Source organism: Gigantopelta aegis, chromosome 9 (genome assembly GCF_016097555.1).
Source record: "Gigantopelta aegis isolate Gae_Host chromosome 9, Gae_host_genome, whole genome shotgun sequence".
Lineage (NCBI taxonomy): Eukaryota > Metazoa > Mollusca > Gastropoda > Neomphalida > Peltospiridae > Gigantopelta > Gigantopelta aegis.
The window spans coordinates 45,795,126-45,813,191 of NC_054707.1; the positions used below are offsets into that span (position 1 = coordinate 45,795,126).

Below are 18,066 nucleotides of genomic sequence, written 5' to 3' on the forward strand. Positions count from 1 at the left end.
GGGAAGTAATTCAGTAGAGATTTTGTTTTCCACTGTATATATAAGGAAGTAATTCAGCAATGTATCACATTTTAGGTGGATGTCCTACTCAAATACACGAAGTAAGAAACAAAGAAAAACAACAGCAGAGCACTAATCACGTTGTTTCGCGGACCAACACTAGCTGGAAAGGGAAGTGTAACCAGGTGTTAAATTATTAATTATCAAAGATTTCAATTAAATATTAATTATAATATATTTAGTATTTTTTAAACTAATTTGTAGGATTCGATCTTTAAATATAAAATAGTTAAAGAAAGGTGCGTTGTCTATTTCATCTTTTGTGTTAGCAGTGGTCATTGTTTATTGTGTTGTGTTTCTTAGTAGTTGTTAATTCACGTGCGACGATGACAGTTCATGCAAGACTGATGACTCGACACCGAGACATGCACTGCATGCTTTTGGACTACGCTCTTTATAACTAGATTTTTCCTAATTGTCATATTACGATCAGCTTTCATCAGAAGCAGACAGTCATAACTATTTTAACGAATTATTTTGCAGAGAATAAGTAGTTGGATATTTAATATATTTATACACTGCTGCATTTCAAGTGTCTAATCAAATAGACATTGTGGATATCTGGTAAGATATATTTGTTTGTAATGGTATTTTAAATTCATATTCGGACATAGTGATATAATTATTTTATCTTAATTGAGAGTTTATATTATACATGTGCGCGGAAGTGTGAAAGTTAGTATATGTGATAGTAAGGAATGTTTGTATTATATTTTATAGGTTTTTCCTTCCAATACAATAAAACCTTGGAACCACAAGATGTGTTGTCATTACATCAGCCCCGGGTTACAGAAGTAATTCAGTGCTCTCAAACCTGCAATCTATTGCAATCTATCGCATCTCGGGCGGAAGCTTCCCCGAAGAGCTATGGCTCTATAACACGAAAACAGAAAAGAACGGAAATGACACCTCAGCTCATAAAACTATAGTATACACTGCTGTTTGAAGTCACATAAGACGGTTGTGTCACTGGGTCTAGATAGTAGCACAGGAACCCGCAGATGCCACATGTGTTACTCATACAGATAAGGGCCCAGTTTCACAAAACATCTTAATCTTAGTTTTGCACATGGACGTAAATCTATGACTAAATCACAATTCATATTACTATTAACAGTAAACCTAATATAGTTTGACATACACGTATTTCATTTTCCTTTCCACAATGATGTAATTTTCTGCGTGAAATGGATGCCAACGCATGTAAATGTATGACCGGTAGTCGTAGTCGTAAATTTGCGATGTTTTGTGAAATTGGCCACGATAATGTCTTAGATGTATTTTCTCATAAACAAGACACATCTGGTTGAAACTGGAAAAACGTAAGGAGTCCACCCAGGACGATCGATCGTTCAACAAGTCACGTTAATAAGCCCCATGTCGCCCTTGTTCAGTAACACCACATCACACCTAAATCCACGTAGTGTCACGTGTAAGGGACTAACAATTGTGACATTTGATACTGGATTTTCAAAGACGAAACAACCTCTTTGCACGGGCTATTGCTACCATTTAACAGCAATAAATCTTCTAAAATTTGTTTTCCCACATAATAATACAAAATATCATATATCTTCCAGAGAGAGAGAGAGAGAGAGAGAGAGAGAGAGAGAGAGAGAGAGAGAGAGAGAGAGAGAGAGAGAGAGAGACACAGAGAGACACAGCGGGAACAAATATGCAAATACAAAACAAAGAAAACAGCAATATTCCTGTTATACCAGCACAAGCACTAGGCGATCTACTTCAGGGAGTACTGTAACTCGTGACCAGGCCTGACATGCTTTTACCACATTTAGTAGCGGTCTTCAGAAATGGTCCCTATTCGATTTTGTATTTTTAAACATGTAACCATGAACCAACACAGAAAACATCATCTTTACAACAGCTATTGCGTGACAAAAGTATTGATTTTACTCCTAGAATTAAAAACAGGACTTGTTTTTGTCAACCTTTTCTTAATTTAGTAGTACTGAAACCTCGCTTTAAGGCAGTGTTGTAATTATCAGCATTATTTTCTCGTATCTCTATCGCGAGGGCGTTTGGCAGTGTGTCGTTGCATGCAAAGAGATGCTTTTATTTTAGAAGGACACCATATCTCCCTTTTTCTTTGGCAACCGATTCCGTTTCAATCACACTTTGATTCCTAATATGGCTATTAGGACGTGTTTACAGATCGTAAAGTATTTAGGGTTCGTCGACCTTCTGTAACACTAACGTGCTTTTAATCAGAATGCAATGTTTGATTAACGACACGACAGTACAGTTAATCAGATATTATTAAGTGGTATTCATATGCTATCCTGCTTTCGATTTCTCACGAAAATTGGTACTTGGTCGATTTCGGGTTCATTTGTAAGGATATAATTTGCATACCTGTTAAATAGGTGAACAATAATAAATGTCCTTGAGAACGTTTAACAAGAGAAATGAACCTTTTAAAAATAAAGAGTGTAAACATATAAATTGTATTAATTTCAGTTATTTAAATGTTTATAAACTGATTAATGACATCATTGCCCCCACTGGACTAAGGCGAAAACGTATTTGACATGTTTCATATTCAGTATGTAACGGTACAGTTTCATGGTTACAAATACCAAATGTCGCTACTTTACATTTATGTTTAAAATCATAGATACCACATATACACTGGCGTATTAATTATAATAGTGTGACCCAGCATAAAGTATGCTGGTGTTTGGTAAACTGTCATTGTCTAATCCTAACTGACGTGAAGAGCATATTATCCGGAGGCATGCTTACGCATTGTAGTGAGTCTGTGACAAATTAAATTATACCAACTGGTCGCCGCTATTCAGAATCCATGCAAATGCAGAACAGCAAACGAAGGTCGCGTAGTTTGAAGGGACACTTTCCTGTTTCCTACCTTTGTAAGTACATAAGTTTATTACTTCTAAATATCATACTGCTTAGTGTTTTAAGAGTGGAGTTTTAATTACATGTAGTAACATAACATAATATGACATAGCATAGCATGGCATAACACAGTATAGCATAGCATAGCATAACATAACGTAACGTGACGTATAACATAACGTAACGTGACGAAACGTAACTTAACGTAACATAACATAACATAACATAACATGATATGTATTGCCAAAGAAACGGAAATAATAATAGTATGCCGCCTTAAGGTGGTTCTTTTGATACTTGTAATAGTTCAAAATAGTGTTTAAATGTTAGACTGTGCCCTGTCATTCGAAAAGATCACCAGCGAATAATGCAACAAAGTAAGATTTTTAAACTGTTGATAAAAATAAACATGTGTCGATATGAAATATGTGAACATTTTAATATATTCAAGGAAAACGTAATGGACCATATTTTACAAACATGTTCATACATTCTGAAATTCTGTTGTAAATGGAATATTGTTGACAACAGGTATAGTGAACGCAATAAATAAATAAATACAACATCAACAACATCAATAACACATACATTAAACATTCATTTTCCTCCCTCCCATTCTCGGTTTTGTCTTCAGGCTATTTAAACATTTGTACAAAGACATTTAATAGTTTGAAAATTGTTTACGATTGTTGTTACTGTATCGAGAAGTAAAATAAATCCATAGAAATAATGCATGTGTATTTTGTATGTCATGAGGTACAACTGATACGTTTGATTTATCTTTTTCTTTAGCTGTATGCGAATGAGGTATCAAACAATGCAAGAGATACGAGTAACTGACCGGAGTGGAAAGTATTTAACCCTATATGACATCGATGGTCGCTTATTTCCGCGAATGGTTAAAGAAGAAAATATCCGAGCAATCGGCGAAATCCAGCTCCGAGATGATGACATCTTTCTGTGTGGCATGCCTAGATCCGGTAACAGCTCAGTCACTATCTGTGTCTTTATTTAGGGCGGGACGTAGCTCAGTGGTAAAGCGCTCGCTTGAGGCGCGATCGGTCTGGGATCGACCCCGGCGATGGGCCCATTGGGCTCTATCTCGTTCTAGCAAATGTGTCGTGGCTTACTAAACCATTAGGCCTACCACTAAACTTCGCCTTGTTAAACGCATAGGCGAAATCCACTTCGCCTTCAGTTTCATTGAAAACCATTACAACATCAATAATATGATCACCACGAAAAACCCACCGTAGCCATGTTTACTCTGATCGAAGTTAAATTTTTACAAGTATATATACTCTTCAAAAGAAGAAACGCAAAACCACATTGTCGTAACATTTGGAGAATTGATTTAATTATTGAATGGTGAGTCCGATAATTACCAAATGTTGCAGGATTGTTCACAATTCACTCTAGTCCATTGTGAGTAAGTGATAGGACACACCACCAAGGTCAAGGTCATCTGGAGTCAATACCGGGTGTGGCCTCCGCGTGTGTTGACAACTGCCTGGCACCGCCTGCCCATTGAAGCAACCAGAGTACGGATGACGTCCCGGGGGATGGTGGCCCACTCGGCCTGCAAGGCTGCTGCCAGCTCGGGCAGGGTCTGGGGCTGTGGTTGTCGCTGTCGGAGGCGTCGGTCCAACTCGTCCCATAGATGCTCAATTGGGATCAAATCCAGTGATATCGATGGCCAAGGAAGGACATTAATGTTGTTGTTCTGTAGGAAAGCCGTTGTGAGACGTGCTGTGTGAGGCCTGGCGTTGTCATGTTGGAACACTGCGTTGGCGTTGGCCATAACTGGAACGATGTGTGGCCGGAGGATCTGGTCAATGTAGCCCTGTGCATTCAGGTTGCCCTGCACGTGGACCAGGTCAGTTCTGCCAGTGTGTGAGATGGCTGCCCACACCATGACACTACCCCCGCCGAATCTGTCCACTTCCTGCACGCAGTTTGCCGCATAACGTTCACCACGACGCCTATACACGCGACATCTTCCATCATGACGTCGGAGCAGAAATCGGGACTCGTCACTGAACCACACCTGTCTCCATCGCAGTTGAGGCCATTGTCGATGAATCTGGCACCACTGCAGTCGGAGTCGACGGTGTTGTGGTGTTAAGATGACACCTCGAACTGGACGTCTGGCACGAATTCCTACCTCACGTAGGCGGTTCCGTACGGTCTGGTCGGATATCCTGCGCAAACCTGGTATTGCTGCGGCTGTGGAGGTGGCAGTAGTCAATCGTTCCCGAAGGTGGCGAACCCGGATGTAGCGGTCCTGCCCGGGGTAGTGACCCGTGGTCGACCGGATCTAGGGAGGGTCACGTGTTGATCCATGTTGCTGGTAACGGTCCCACAGTCTGGAGATGGTGCTTGGGGACACATGGAATGCCCTGGCAACGGCCGTTCTGGATTCGCCTGCGTCTAGTCGGCCGATGGCATTGTTTCTCTGCGGTTCACTGAGACGTGGCATGTCCTGGATTGTCAACTGTCGGCCAGATACAGAGGCCAGGCAAGCGAACACCCTGCACTTTTATACTGTCGGTGTTCATGTTGCACGTGCAGACAACGCACGTGCAGTGGTGACATGGTTTGCACGTGGCTGCGTTTTTGCGAATATTCACATTTTGGAACTTTATTGTACAGTAGCTGCGTTTTATCGAATGTAACCGTGGGAATGTGTTTGGGACATGCAATGACCTTATATTCACAAAGCATGAACCGGTAGGAAACATAAAATCGGAGTTATAACCCATTTGTACCCTTCTGCGTTTCTTTTTTTTGAAGAGTATATATTATCAGAGTAAACTATCTAAATAGTTATAAAACGTTTCTCGGTACACCTTATGGAACACTTTATTTGAAAGGAAAGTAAAAGTTTGTAGCACAACATTACAACCGTATCAACCCTCTTAAAAAATATATTGGAAAAACAAAAGTTAATTAAAAATATGGTCAGTGATGATGATGATGATAACTTGTTTAACGTGCCCATATACCACTAGGGTTTCGAACACGCCCATCCCGAGTCCGACCTCCGATAAGAGCGGTGACCTGACTCGGGATGGAGGGGGGGGGGGGGGGGGGGGGTAGAGTTGAAAATGGGCAGAATTTTGAAAATAGCAATTAGTAAAAAAGTTAATAGAATAATTTAAAAAAAAAAAAAAAAAAAAAAAAATTGACTGCTCGGCCGAATAATATTTATATAATTTGGAGCATTTTAGAAGGACGGTCCAAAATTAAATAAGAAAAAGAAGAGAGGATCGGACTATTTAATAATAATTTTAAAAAGAGAGTAATTTCGACATAATCTTTTGAACGCAGATCTAAAAGTTTAAAGTCCGATCGATATGTCCACGTGAGTGGCCTCGTTAAGGCCGTTTGGGTGCACAGCTTATAGGGACGAGATGGGTTGCATCCCGTCAAGAAAACCCCTAGATTGACAGTCGATAGACGTTGAAGGTGTAGTGCTGTGCTGAAATATAGATCTTGAGAAGCCGGATCCGTCTGAACGAGAGAGAGTATCAGACTAGGGTATAGTCCAGTCGTCATGGGTTGGTATAGTGGTGGTCAGTGAGAAAACTAACTGTTAGGGCGAGTACCGGTTCTAAAAACCTTAGTAACACCGCAGTTAACATACCTTTTAATGGTGTTGACAAACCCAAACGAAAAAGTAATAAAACATCTTAATACATTATTTTTTAAATATATTTGGCAGAATAAATCAGAAAAGATAAAGCGAACTTTAATAACACAAGACTACAAAAATGGGGGTATAAAATGATAAATATTGATACTTTTCTTATAGCTTTAAAATGTGTATGGGTTCGAAGATTGTTTTCAGAAAACTCAAAATGGGTAACCTTATTTAACTCAGTTACAGGTATATCCACAAAGGATCTAATCTTATATGGGGATAAATGTATTGTTTGTAAAACATTGCACATGAAAAATATGTTTTGGAAAGATACTCTGGTAAGTTGGGCAGAAATACAACAAAAACAAAACCCGAATAATGTAGAAGACATACTTGGAATAAATATATGGCTTAAAGTTACAGTCTCTGGTTACCATATTATAACATTATGTACAAATATGAAATACAAGCTCAAATGCACTTCTAAAAAACTCGTGTGTGTTCCCTATGAACGGAGATCGTTAAAAGTATACGCTTGATTCGTCGCCTGTGCCGCCATAGCTCGGCAAAGCACAAACGACAGCCTGTTGTCAGTTTCAGTTAACACGTGCGTTTGCCGATTTCAAATTGTAGGGTTCGTCTCAAAACATTAAAAGAGAAATCCTGTCCTGTACGAAGAACGTTCGATTAAGGATACGGTACTAGTCTTTCGTTAAAACCGGTTTGATCTTGACAACGTATTATCGATAATCGTACCTTCCTATTTCAGAATTAATATGTTATAAAGTGTTAGTAGAACTTTCAAAGTTTAGTTTGTATACTAGTAACACATTAATCATGTATATATTTTAAAAATAAAATATACTAAAGTAGACAATAAACGTTTTCACTTCTTAATTTTACGTGTTCAAATCAACAAATTCAAATAAATATTCTTTCATTTGGAAAGGGTAAAGTTAGGGGGGAGGGTTGTTTTACGACATCAAAGTTAGAGCATATTGATTTAATAATCATCCGACGCCATACAACCGTAAATAAAATGTTTTGAGTGCGTCGTTAAATAAAACATATCCTATCCTTCCTTCCATCTGCTGTTGGATGTCTAACATTTGGTAATTTTTACATATAATCTTAGAGAGGAATCGGGTGCATGTGCAGGGTAGGGTATTGGAGGTCGAAACCCTTACTTGCCCAAGCTTAAAAAAAATTGAAATGTATTTTCTGGGGGAGCATATAAACTTCGCTCAACACAGTCTATAACCCCAACCCCGCTGAAATTCCTGCACACGCGCCTTGGAAACATTTTTTTTTTTTAGCAAGGGATCGTTTATATGTACCATCCCACAGACAGGATATCACATACCATGGTCTTTTATATACCTGCCGATGGGGATCGATCCTAGACTGACCGCGCATTTCCAAAAAACACCTTTTTAGGACTAAGTAATGAATAAAATAACATATAGTCTTGAACTAAATCGAACACAGTACCCTCTTCCTCTACCCCTAGAGCGTTACGTAATTAGTAACACCCCCTTACATGTAACGCGTATGCCAACAGCTGGCTACTGTCGAAATTGCAAGGCAATTCCCCCACCCACCGACCCCTGAAAAGGCGTTGTACCATATCTCTATGGATATAAATATGTTTTGGAGATATGAGACGACCCCTCAATCAAGACAGTTAAATTTGTTAAAAAATTGCAAAATCTCATGTGATCTCTTGTTGGGGAATTCGACACTATGATAAGCTAATGAAAACCGAGATCGGTAGGAGCCCGTCAAAAGTGTCCCACTTTCGAAATACTTGCTTTGTTTTTGACCTGGATAAGCCAGCGTAGTGAAACCAATGCGGAGTGCGGCGTCATATATGCACTAAACGTAATTGGATTTTCTGTTCTATATGCTTAAATAATAAAAATATTCCGGATACTGCCGCTTTAACTGTAAAATAATAATAATAATAATGTTAATGAGGAAGGAAACACCAACATGACTGTACCTGTATGAAGTAATGGCTTAATGTCCTGAACATTAGTGTTGGGAGGAAATCCTGTATGCTGGGTGTGGGTGTTTTCAATTTACCAGGTGTGGGAATGTCAAATCCATCGGCCATGCTGATTTTTATAATGAACCATCAGAACAGAACAGAACAGAATTTATTTACACTCTGGCCGTTCAGCAACGGCATAGGAGGGCTACATAATATAAAGGAACATATATATATATATATATATATATATATATATATATATATATATATATATATATATATATATATACATGAAGAATTTGGGATTTACAGTATAAATGTATATTATGTACACACATTCACTTCACAATATACACATGACAAGATGGTGGTTGACAATATATGCAGTAAATAAGTTATTTTCCAGTATAAACATTACAATCCTTAAATACTGTTAGTTTGGGTGCATTGGGAGCGTTTAAAGATATTAGTAATAACATTTATTAATTTTGATAAATTCTTTAATACACTGATTCGTTTACTGTTCATGAGTTGTTTGAATTTGAAAGTATTTGGTCTTGTATAATAATATGGATGTAGAAACGAAACTGGACCCTGGAATCATGAAAATATTTACAGACGAAAACCAATTTTTCTGACTATATGTTATTTATAGCCTACTGTAGTTGGAGCTTTTAACATTTGTGATATCTAAAAAGTAAAGTTTGTTTTATTTAACGACGCCACTAGAACACATTGATTTTTTTTTGTGATATCTGGAATTATCATCCAGTTTTCACACATTTATTTTTGATTAATTACTGAAAAAAAAACTATTTTTAAATGACATAATTACCCGAACATCTATTTTCTTGCATTATTTTCTAGTCCAGATGAATACAATACGTATATTGGATGTATTCCTACAATCTGTAATCCAGCATTTTATCAGGCTAGTAACATTAGGTAATACAGCTTTAACAATAAAATAAATTATCAACTTACTCTAAGGCAGATAATCAAATCTGAAAACAAAATTGGTTCTGAATCTAGTATAAATTTAAAATGCTCTTCATGAGAGAAAACTAAGTGATTATTAAAGAAAAAAACTGATCCGGAGATCTAAATATATGTTTAACAATCTTATTTTTATGTATAAATAAGAACAGAAGGCACAATAGTGACAACAAATTTAATTATGTCTTTGATAAAGTTTTTCTTAAAATTTACTTAACATTTTGCATAAAACTACAAATTTGTTTAAAAAATAACTTAGCACCCTATATATATGTCAAAATGACAATAAAAATCAAGGAAACATGTTTACAAATTTAAGTTTTCAGAATTTCATATATGAAAAGGTAACTATGTTAATTGAAACCAAAAACATTAACCCACTATTGGCACACGTTATTTTTAATATAAAAAATATAATTGCTATTAAAATCTTAGTTCAGACTGCCTATATATAATACCATATTAAAAGCAGTTATATATGGAAAGTCCAATACTATGTAAAAAAAAATATTGAAATCTTTACAATATGAATTATAGGCCAAAACTAATTTTCCTCAGTGCTAACTTTGATTCAAACTCCATTCAGAGTCATGTACAGTGGTTATTGTCAAGGTCAAGGTCATTATGAACTTGCGTGGTCGAGTGACGGCTAATTAATCAACCAGTATAGTTTAATGAAATAAAATGACAAAAGCATAATATTTTTTATTATTCACTGAATATGTGCTATAGGGTGTATACTACCAAATCAAATCCCATAGACGACAATAGTAACATATGTGACTAAAACTCCTACCAGCTGCGTATCAATCGACATAAACGCCACGGATATAAATACTATCACCCGTCACCCTTAAATGAATCACAAAAAACGAGGGTTAAGCTGCTCATTTCTGAGATAACGGGTAGCGTCTATACATCACAAAACGTGCATGCGTACGATCGAGCTTGAGTGTGCGTATGTGATGTGTGTTTGTTTTTGTGTGTTTGTGTTTTTGTGTTTCTGTATGAGTTTGTGTGTGTGGTGTGTGTGTGTGTGTGTGTGTGTGTGTGTGTGTGTGTGTGTCTCTCTCTCTCTCTCTCTCTCTCTCTCTCTCTCTCTCTCTCTCTCTCTCTCTCTCTCTCTCTCTCTCTCTCTGTGTGTGTTTGTGTGTGTGTGTTTCTGTGTGTGTGTGCGCGCGCGCGATATTAATTGTTTAACAGATCTGTCTATTTTCACAGGCCATCACTGGGCGTACGAGATGGTCAACATGCTGTTGAGCGGTAAAGCCGAGCAGAGTCCACATGACTTGGACCGCGGCGTCCTGGAACTGACTAGCAACTCGGAACTGGACGCCATCCCATCTCCACGCGTCATGACCACGCACGTGTGTTACAGGTTCCTGCCGCCAGTGCAGGTAACGCTTGGCTTCCTCACACGTTAAACGTGCATGTTCAAATATGTGATGCAATTTCACTGACGTCACATAAATGCCTTCATTCGCAAAATGAACTGTTTAAATATGTGTTTTGGTTTTAAGTTTGTTTGTTTATTTGTATTTGTTTGTTTGTTTTGTGTGGGTTCTTTTGGGGCGATTGCTGTTGTTGTATTGTTATTGTAAAAATAACTGGGTGGGGTTTTTTTTCGAAACAATAATGTCATTAAAAGTATGTTTCTTTGATTAGTTTATCACACTTTATCATTATTTTTAAGCTGCCTTTACTAATTGGAAACTTGTTTTGAATATATGCAGGATGGAACAGGTGAAAAAATATAATTTCAATTTCCGTGAACACATGACATTTATAACTTTTTTAACAATTTGCACACAACACTTGAACCTTTTCTTTGTTTTTTGTTATTTCCAAAACAGTTTTTCCTTTTCACTTTACGTGAAGACAAACTGAAATTATTGATAACAACAACAGGGTATTTTAAGTTGCATGCAATACGTGTTGTTGAACTATTGGACGAATGATATCCAGACGAAGTCATACTACAGTGTGTTTATATAGTTATAGTTGAAACGTTTGACATTTTCGAAAGTAGAGCGCTCTAGGATGGCAAAGCAGAGATGTTAAACATTAGAACGAATATAAAACACACCTTGTGCAAAAATCAATAATCACAGTACATGCCATGATATCTAAATGCCATAAAGTCGCTATTAGCCAAAATACTGATCAATGTTGAAGGTGAGATCACACATATATCTTTGTGGTGCATTCGACCAAATCAAACACCATAAAAAACAATCGCCACGTATTTTGAAAAGGGGCGGGATCTATGTCAGACAGCAGAACTCTCGCCTAAGGAATGGTATAACCCCTCGGTGAACCCATTCTCTGATTGCTTTCGTCCACCCCGACCCGTACCCCATGACTGGTGTACCAAAGGGAAAATACACACAAAAGACTACTGCTGCTAATGAAAACATGTTTCCTCTGAAAAGAAAGAAAGAAATGTTTTATTTAACGACGCACTCAACACATTTTTTTTACGGTTATATGGCGTCAAATAACCACACAGCTAATGAGAGAGGAAACCCGCTGTCGCCACTTCATGGGTTACTCTTTTCGATTAGCAGCAAGGGGTCTTTTATATGCACCATCCCACAGACAGGGTAGTACATACCACGGCATTTGATATACCAGTCGTGGTGCACTGGATGGAAAGAGAAATAGCCCAATGGGTCCACTGACGAGGAACGATCCTAGACCGACCTCGCATCGAGCAAGCGCTGTACTACTGGGCTACGTCCCTCCCCTGTTTCCTCTGAAAACATTTAAGAGCCATTGGTCAATAAATCAATGTGTTCTCTTGGTGTCGTAAAACAAAACACACTTACAGTTGTCATGTGGCTAAAGCTGCAACATGCTACAACACATTCTACACAGGCATAACTGTAAGTAAAAACGTGTGCTGAAAATTAATTCATGAAAATAAAAGAAAACGTTACTCATTTTAGATATAATATATAACAAAGAGTCTGTTTGACTACCGTTGTTTAGCACTAACCTTTCCATGCCCATTTTAGTGATGTATTGCATAATATGTTTCAAACACACTAGTATCTGGTACACTGATACTGTTAAAAGCGATATAAATTAGATATCGGCACTGGGTCAAATAAAATAACACCTTTTGAACACACGGTCTATACACATCTCACAAATGCTGGCAAGCACGTTTTCAATACTGTATAATTTAGTAACCGACAGTGTTTTGGGCACCTTTTATATTATGTCGTTTTATACTTTAAAAAAAAAGAAGATATAAATAAAGAGACAATAATGGTATTGTGTTTTGGTGATAGTGACATAACAAAAAAAACTCCCAGGTCATTTTTCATTATACAAAATTAGCATGTTTGTGTTGTATTATGTTACTATTGGTTGTTTTGTTTGGCGTATTTTTGCTGATTTGTTTATTAAATCATGAAGCACACTGTAGATGATATATCTGAAAAATGTCTATTTGAATAATACTATTTATTTATTTTGATAGCTTTCCATTTATATTTCAACCATCCAAACCCAGCAGATATTATATAAATGTTATCACCCAAACTTTAACAATAATTACCGTCAACTGTATCTTACCTATGCTGTCATTATTTTCGTACTTTCATTTTAAACATTCGCTACGGTTAAGCCCTTGCAACAGCTGGTCAACAGTCGGTCCATCTGCTCTCAAATCGTGCTTGCTATTTTGGTCCTTGTCAATAGCTCAAGTTAAAGCTAATGTTGTCGTGAGACCAGATGATGATCCATCATTCGACTAATTATCGAAGATCAGCGGCGTTCCATTGATCGATTATAATCGAAAATCGATCGGTTAGGCTTTAACGATTTGATGATCTGTTATAACATCCATACTCAATTGACGTGGATAACTGAAAATATTCTGAGAGTTTATACGATAAAAATTGTGTAAACTCTGCTGGGTCTGTTAATCAGATAACTATTGAATACAAATTAAAAGTAATAATAAGATCGTTACCAAGTTCGAATAGTTCATTGTTATTGCAAACCGAATGTTGTCGATAATTGATTGTGAATTTTCAAACGATTTCCAACATCACTACTGACCATGCTGCAAACATTTTTCAATTTGCCAGCAAAAGAAGATTCCCATCATCCACCTGGTCCGTGACCCTCGTGACGTATTAGTGTCCCACTTCAAACTCTGCAAGGCGTGGCCAGGTGACAATTACGACGGAACTTTCAGCGATTGGTTGGATCTGTATTCTAAAGGAAAACGTGAGTGATTTTAAGCAGAGGCTGTGCCCAAAGTAACCATCTTTCAACCTTCTGGATATAAGCATTTTAATTAACTACCAAACAAGCACATTCGAGGCCCAGCGGTCATATCGTTCGTTTAAAACACTGTGTTCATATTTATACCAGTCTAAAAAGATAAAAGAAAAACAATGTTGACGTACAATACCTAAACTAAATCACGCATCAAACCTTCTGAAAATTAGCGGTACTAAGTCAACATGTTTCACCTGAAGTCCTGGATTGTAACTCACCACCACAACCACCACAACCACCACAACCACCACTACCACTGGAATATCTGAGGATATGCACAAGACAGGCGTCCTATAATTTATTAGTGCATTAAAATACATAGCAAACGGTTTAGTGATTGGTTAAGCTGACACTCCACTTGACTTACGCAATTATAATCGTCCAGGTCCCTGTAACACAAAACACTCGTAACACGTACGTCAGACGTACGCCACACATTATGTATGGTGTACGTCTGACGTAAGTGTTACGAGTACTTTATGTTACCGGGCCCAGGTCCGTACACCGGTGGAGACCGATAAATATATACATGCACACCCTTTGGGAATTTTTTTTTTTTAAATCTTAATTTTTAATCCATTTTCTGGAAAAATGAATTTGTCACGCTTGTGGGTATATAATGGCGTCAGGGGGGGGGGGGGTAAATTGCCACCCCCACAGTGATTGATGAAATGGTCCCATTCTGGGATAAACAATGAAGACATTAATACAAAATGAGCTGGCCTGAAACCTTTTTGTCGTGTATTTCCATCACTCTACTCGCGCGCCCATACGACGCTTATGGTCGTTTGAACCAGGGGCTGAGGGTGGCATGATGTGATCGACTAACAGAGACTTTTTAACGATTGTAATTACATATCAAATATATTGTTCTGCATGAAATATTAGTGGCTGTATGTTAAACGTGTTTCTGATCGTTCTAATATTTGTTCTAGTTTAAATTTCATTTTATTTCCTAAAATATATTTTTTACGAAATTATTTGAATTATACGAATATACAGACACTGATATTCTAAACAAGAAAATATATTTATCATGTAAATTTAATAATAGAAATATTGTATTAGTCGGAAACATCTTACAATGCAGCAAACTCGGGAATGTCCCTTTAAACAATACAGTCATATTTATGCCAAACTACAAACTGCTAATAAATACAATCCAAACGAAAGAAGGTTCAAAATAATAGAGGAACCAGCAGTCCAAAAATTAAAAAAACCCAGTTCAAACAAGAAAATGTCTGCACTTTGCCGTGACAAGTGTTTTTCCACCCGAAAATAACGAGCTCCCCAACACTAGGCTTTCACATAAAAATGTTGGCTACAATTTGGGGCTACATTTACCCTAATCTATCTTAAACAAAGCTAAGCTATCAGATTGCATGGCACCAAAGAAGAATATTTACGGAGTAAAACCAGCTGCGGATTTGATTGGAAGTAATATGTGACATTATTTATGTAACCATGTTTTATTGTTTTAATGATTTTAGTATGCACAAAACACATGCACCTAAACCTTTGGCTAGGAGCTGTAGGGACATGCATTTACCTGTCTAAACATCTGACCTCTGACCAGAGACAGTGATGATCAACCACTAGACTGGTCAGCTGTGTTTGACCCAGTTGGTGGTTATTCATTGTCACTCACCTGACATTTTTTCACATGTCACGATCTGCACAGGCTACGCACTCTTCGTCTGCCTTCAAACTGTACTGGGATAATTGGTGAGTTATATTTCTACTTTTCTAATTCACTTTGCTATTTTACTAACATATATAAAGTACAGTTTATAAATTACAAATAAGGTTTAAACAAATAACTACTTCAATTAATATTTACTTTGATAAAGGAATAAACTGAATTAATGTAAGTATTAGAATTTGGGCGTAACAATAATGGATATTTCTATAGCCAAGCCATAATTAAATGAGTCGTTATGATTGTTTTAGAAATGTATGTGAATAGTGTGTATGTGCGTATATTAAATTAGAATAGTATTAGTTTTGATCATGTTACTGCCCTAAAGCCCACAGCTAAAGGTAATGGTATTTCAGTGACTAGGTAAACTGTATCATCTATGAAGATAATGTTTTGTGTACTTTACTTTTATTTTATTAACTATATATCGCTATATGTGTAATTGTTTGCTGCAAATAATGATTTAAGATTACCGGCGATTGACGTAGGGTAATTCGGTATTGTGTATATTGCCTACATTTGATGTTTACTGTAGCGATGTTACATATTGCTCAGTGTATGGTTGTATATTTTGTTTAAGCGATTTGCTATTATCTGTAGATAATAACTAGACTGCAGAGTGTATTTATATATATTTTAATGTGTTTTAATGTGGTGTTTTATAACTGTTTATGTGTAGTAGTGAATGTATTTTAATAATGTCATTTTTTGCTTATAGGGTTTGACTGACTACATATATCCATATTCTCCGGAATAAAGGACCCTATATATATATATATATATATATATATATATATATATATATATATATATATATATATATATATATATATATATATATATATAACCATCTTCTCCGAGTCCAGTTATCTGTTCGGGGGAAGTAACATTTATGCAAATTCTTCTATTCATTGGCAATAAATAAATACACTTTCATTTGTTATACAATTGTTATACACCAGAGATTGAAACTAGTGCTGGGTACCCCAAAACACAGAACTGTGGTTTTCAGCAAAAATCACGGTTGCTAATAAAAACATTGATTAAATCTCTTAAATCAGTTTTATTATCGACAATAGGAATTCATTTGGTCTATTGGAACCTTCAAATAGATATCCGTATGCCATGCAATTGCGTTTGAGGTCATCCAAAGATAACATTTTACGTTGTGCCTATTGAACATCCACTTTCTCCAATAATCTCCCTCCCCCTTCCCTGTCGCACGTTAGACAGGACTCTTTGCGAAAGTGTCTATTGTCCGCGGATTTCTATCTGGCCGCCAACGAAATCTGTGTAATGAGGACGGAATCTACACGGGCTGAGATGTCTTGGTCTTCCAGGAACATGTGCGCAGTTCGGGAGGCTGGATTAGAATGTCACCGATGACGAATGATGGTTGTCTCTCATTGTGTCGTCGTTGACGTATCTTGATAATGTTCCCCCAAAGGGTACGGAAATACGACCGCGATGCAGCTGGATAAATCATGTGGTAGTACTGTAATAACACGTCTTAGATACGTCCGTGGTAAATGTCAAATTAATTTACTTGTAATGTCGGGCATGCTGGGGTGTGGGTGGCTGTAGTTTAGTGCTTGACTTCTTTCCTGATGTACGATTTGACGTAGGAACCATATCCTTCAGTGGACTCGATCAGTTTTCGTGCTGCAGTCAGTTCCACAAGTTTGATATATCAAAGGTCGCAGTATATATGGTCCAGTAAATTTAAGCCAAAATTTGGGTGAACCTAGAACAAATTGCAACAGAAGGTTTTGTTTGTTTGTTTTATATGATGCGTATACATGTACCTGTATTTCGCTTCTGTATAAATGTCGTACCCGCAAAAAGGCTAAGTTTGACAGATTCCATGACCAGATTTAGGATCTGTCAAACTGAGTCATTTGTTGAGCTTTATAAACTGTTATTTGGGTGTCCTCCAGCCCTCCCATGTTGGTATATTGACAGGGACGGCTCGGAAAAATATATAAACAGAAGAGGGCTAGAGGACACTTGAAACTTTCCAAGCAAAAACAGGCGAGTTGACACTTCCCCAATTAGTCACTACATAGATACGTTGGTTGATCGCTATACTGAGGTGCACTGCGTCCCAGAATCGATCGTTCTAGATGGATTTTGTTTCTCGTTCCGACCACTGTTATACGACTATTACGGTGTACTCCGTGGTATATACTGCCCTGACTACGAGAAAGGGATTATAAAAGAGACGAAGTTTTTTGTTTGTTTTTTAAAACACTTCATAACACCAAATAGCCGTAATTTGAAATGTGCTGAGGTCCCATTAAACAATAGCTTGTATCCTATCTACATACAAACAATTTTATTTTATAATGTATAGTCATTCACGTCCAGAAAACAAAATAGTGCATAGGGAAATATTGATATTAGCAAATCCCCCGAATACACACTAGTGTGACTCTTTGCAATTATTTGTTATTGCCTCTGTTCAAATCGTGCAACAATAAGTGTAGGGTATATCGATTAGCA

General features: G+C 37.1%; 1 protein-coding gene across 1 annotated transcript in view; it reads left to right on the forward strand.

The window, feature by feature from the left end:
• Positions 1-2,864: 2,864 nt before the first annotated feature.
• LOC121382271 (sulfotransferase family cytosolic 1B member 1-like) overlaps positions 2,865-18,066 on the forward strand; it is a 20,620-nt gene continuing 5,418 nt past the window's right edge. The window contains exons 1-4 of the mRNA XM_041511836.1: positions 2,865-2,951; positions 3,730-3,917; positions 10,791-10,966; positions 13,670-13,811. Coding sequence (XP_041367770.1) covers positions 3,734-3,917; positions 10,791-10,966; positions 13,670-13,811 — 502 coding nt within the window. The 5' untranslated portion in view covers positions 2,865-2,951; positions 3,730-3,733. The remainder of the gene's footprint in view (positions 2,952-3,729; positions 3,918-10,790; positions 10,967-13,669; positions 13,812-18,066) is intronic.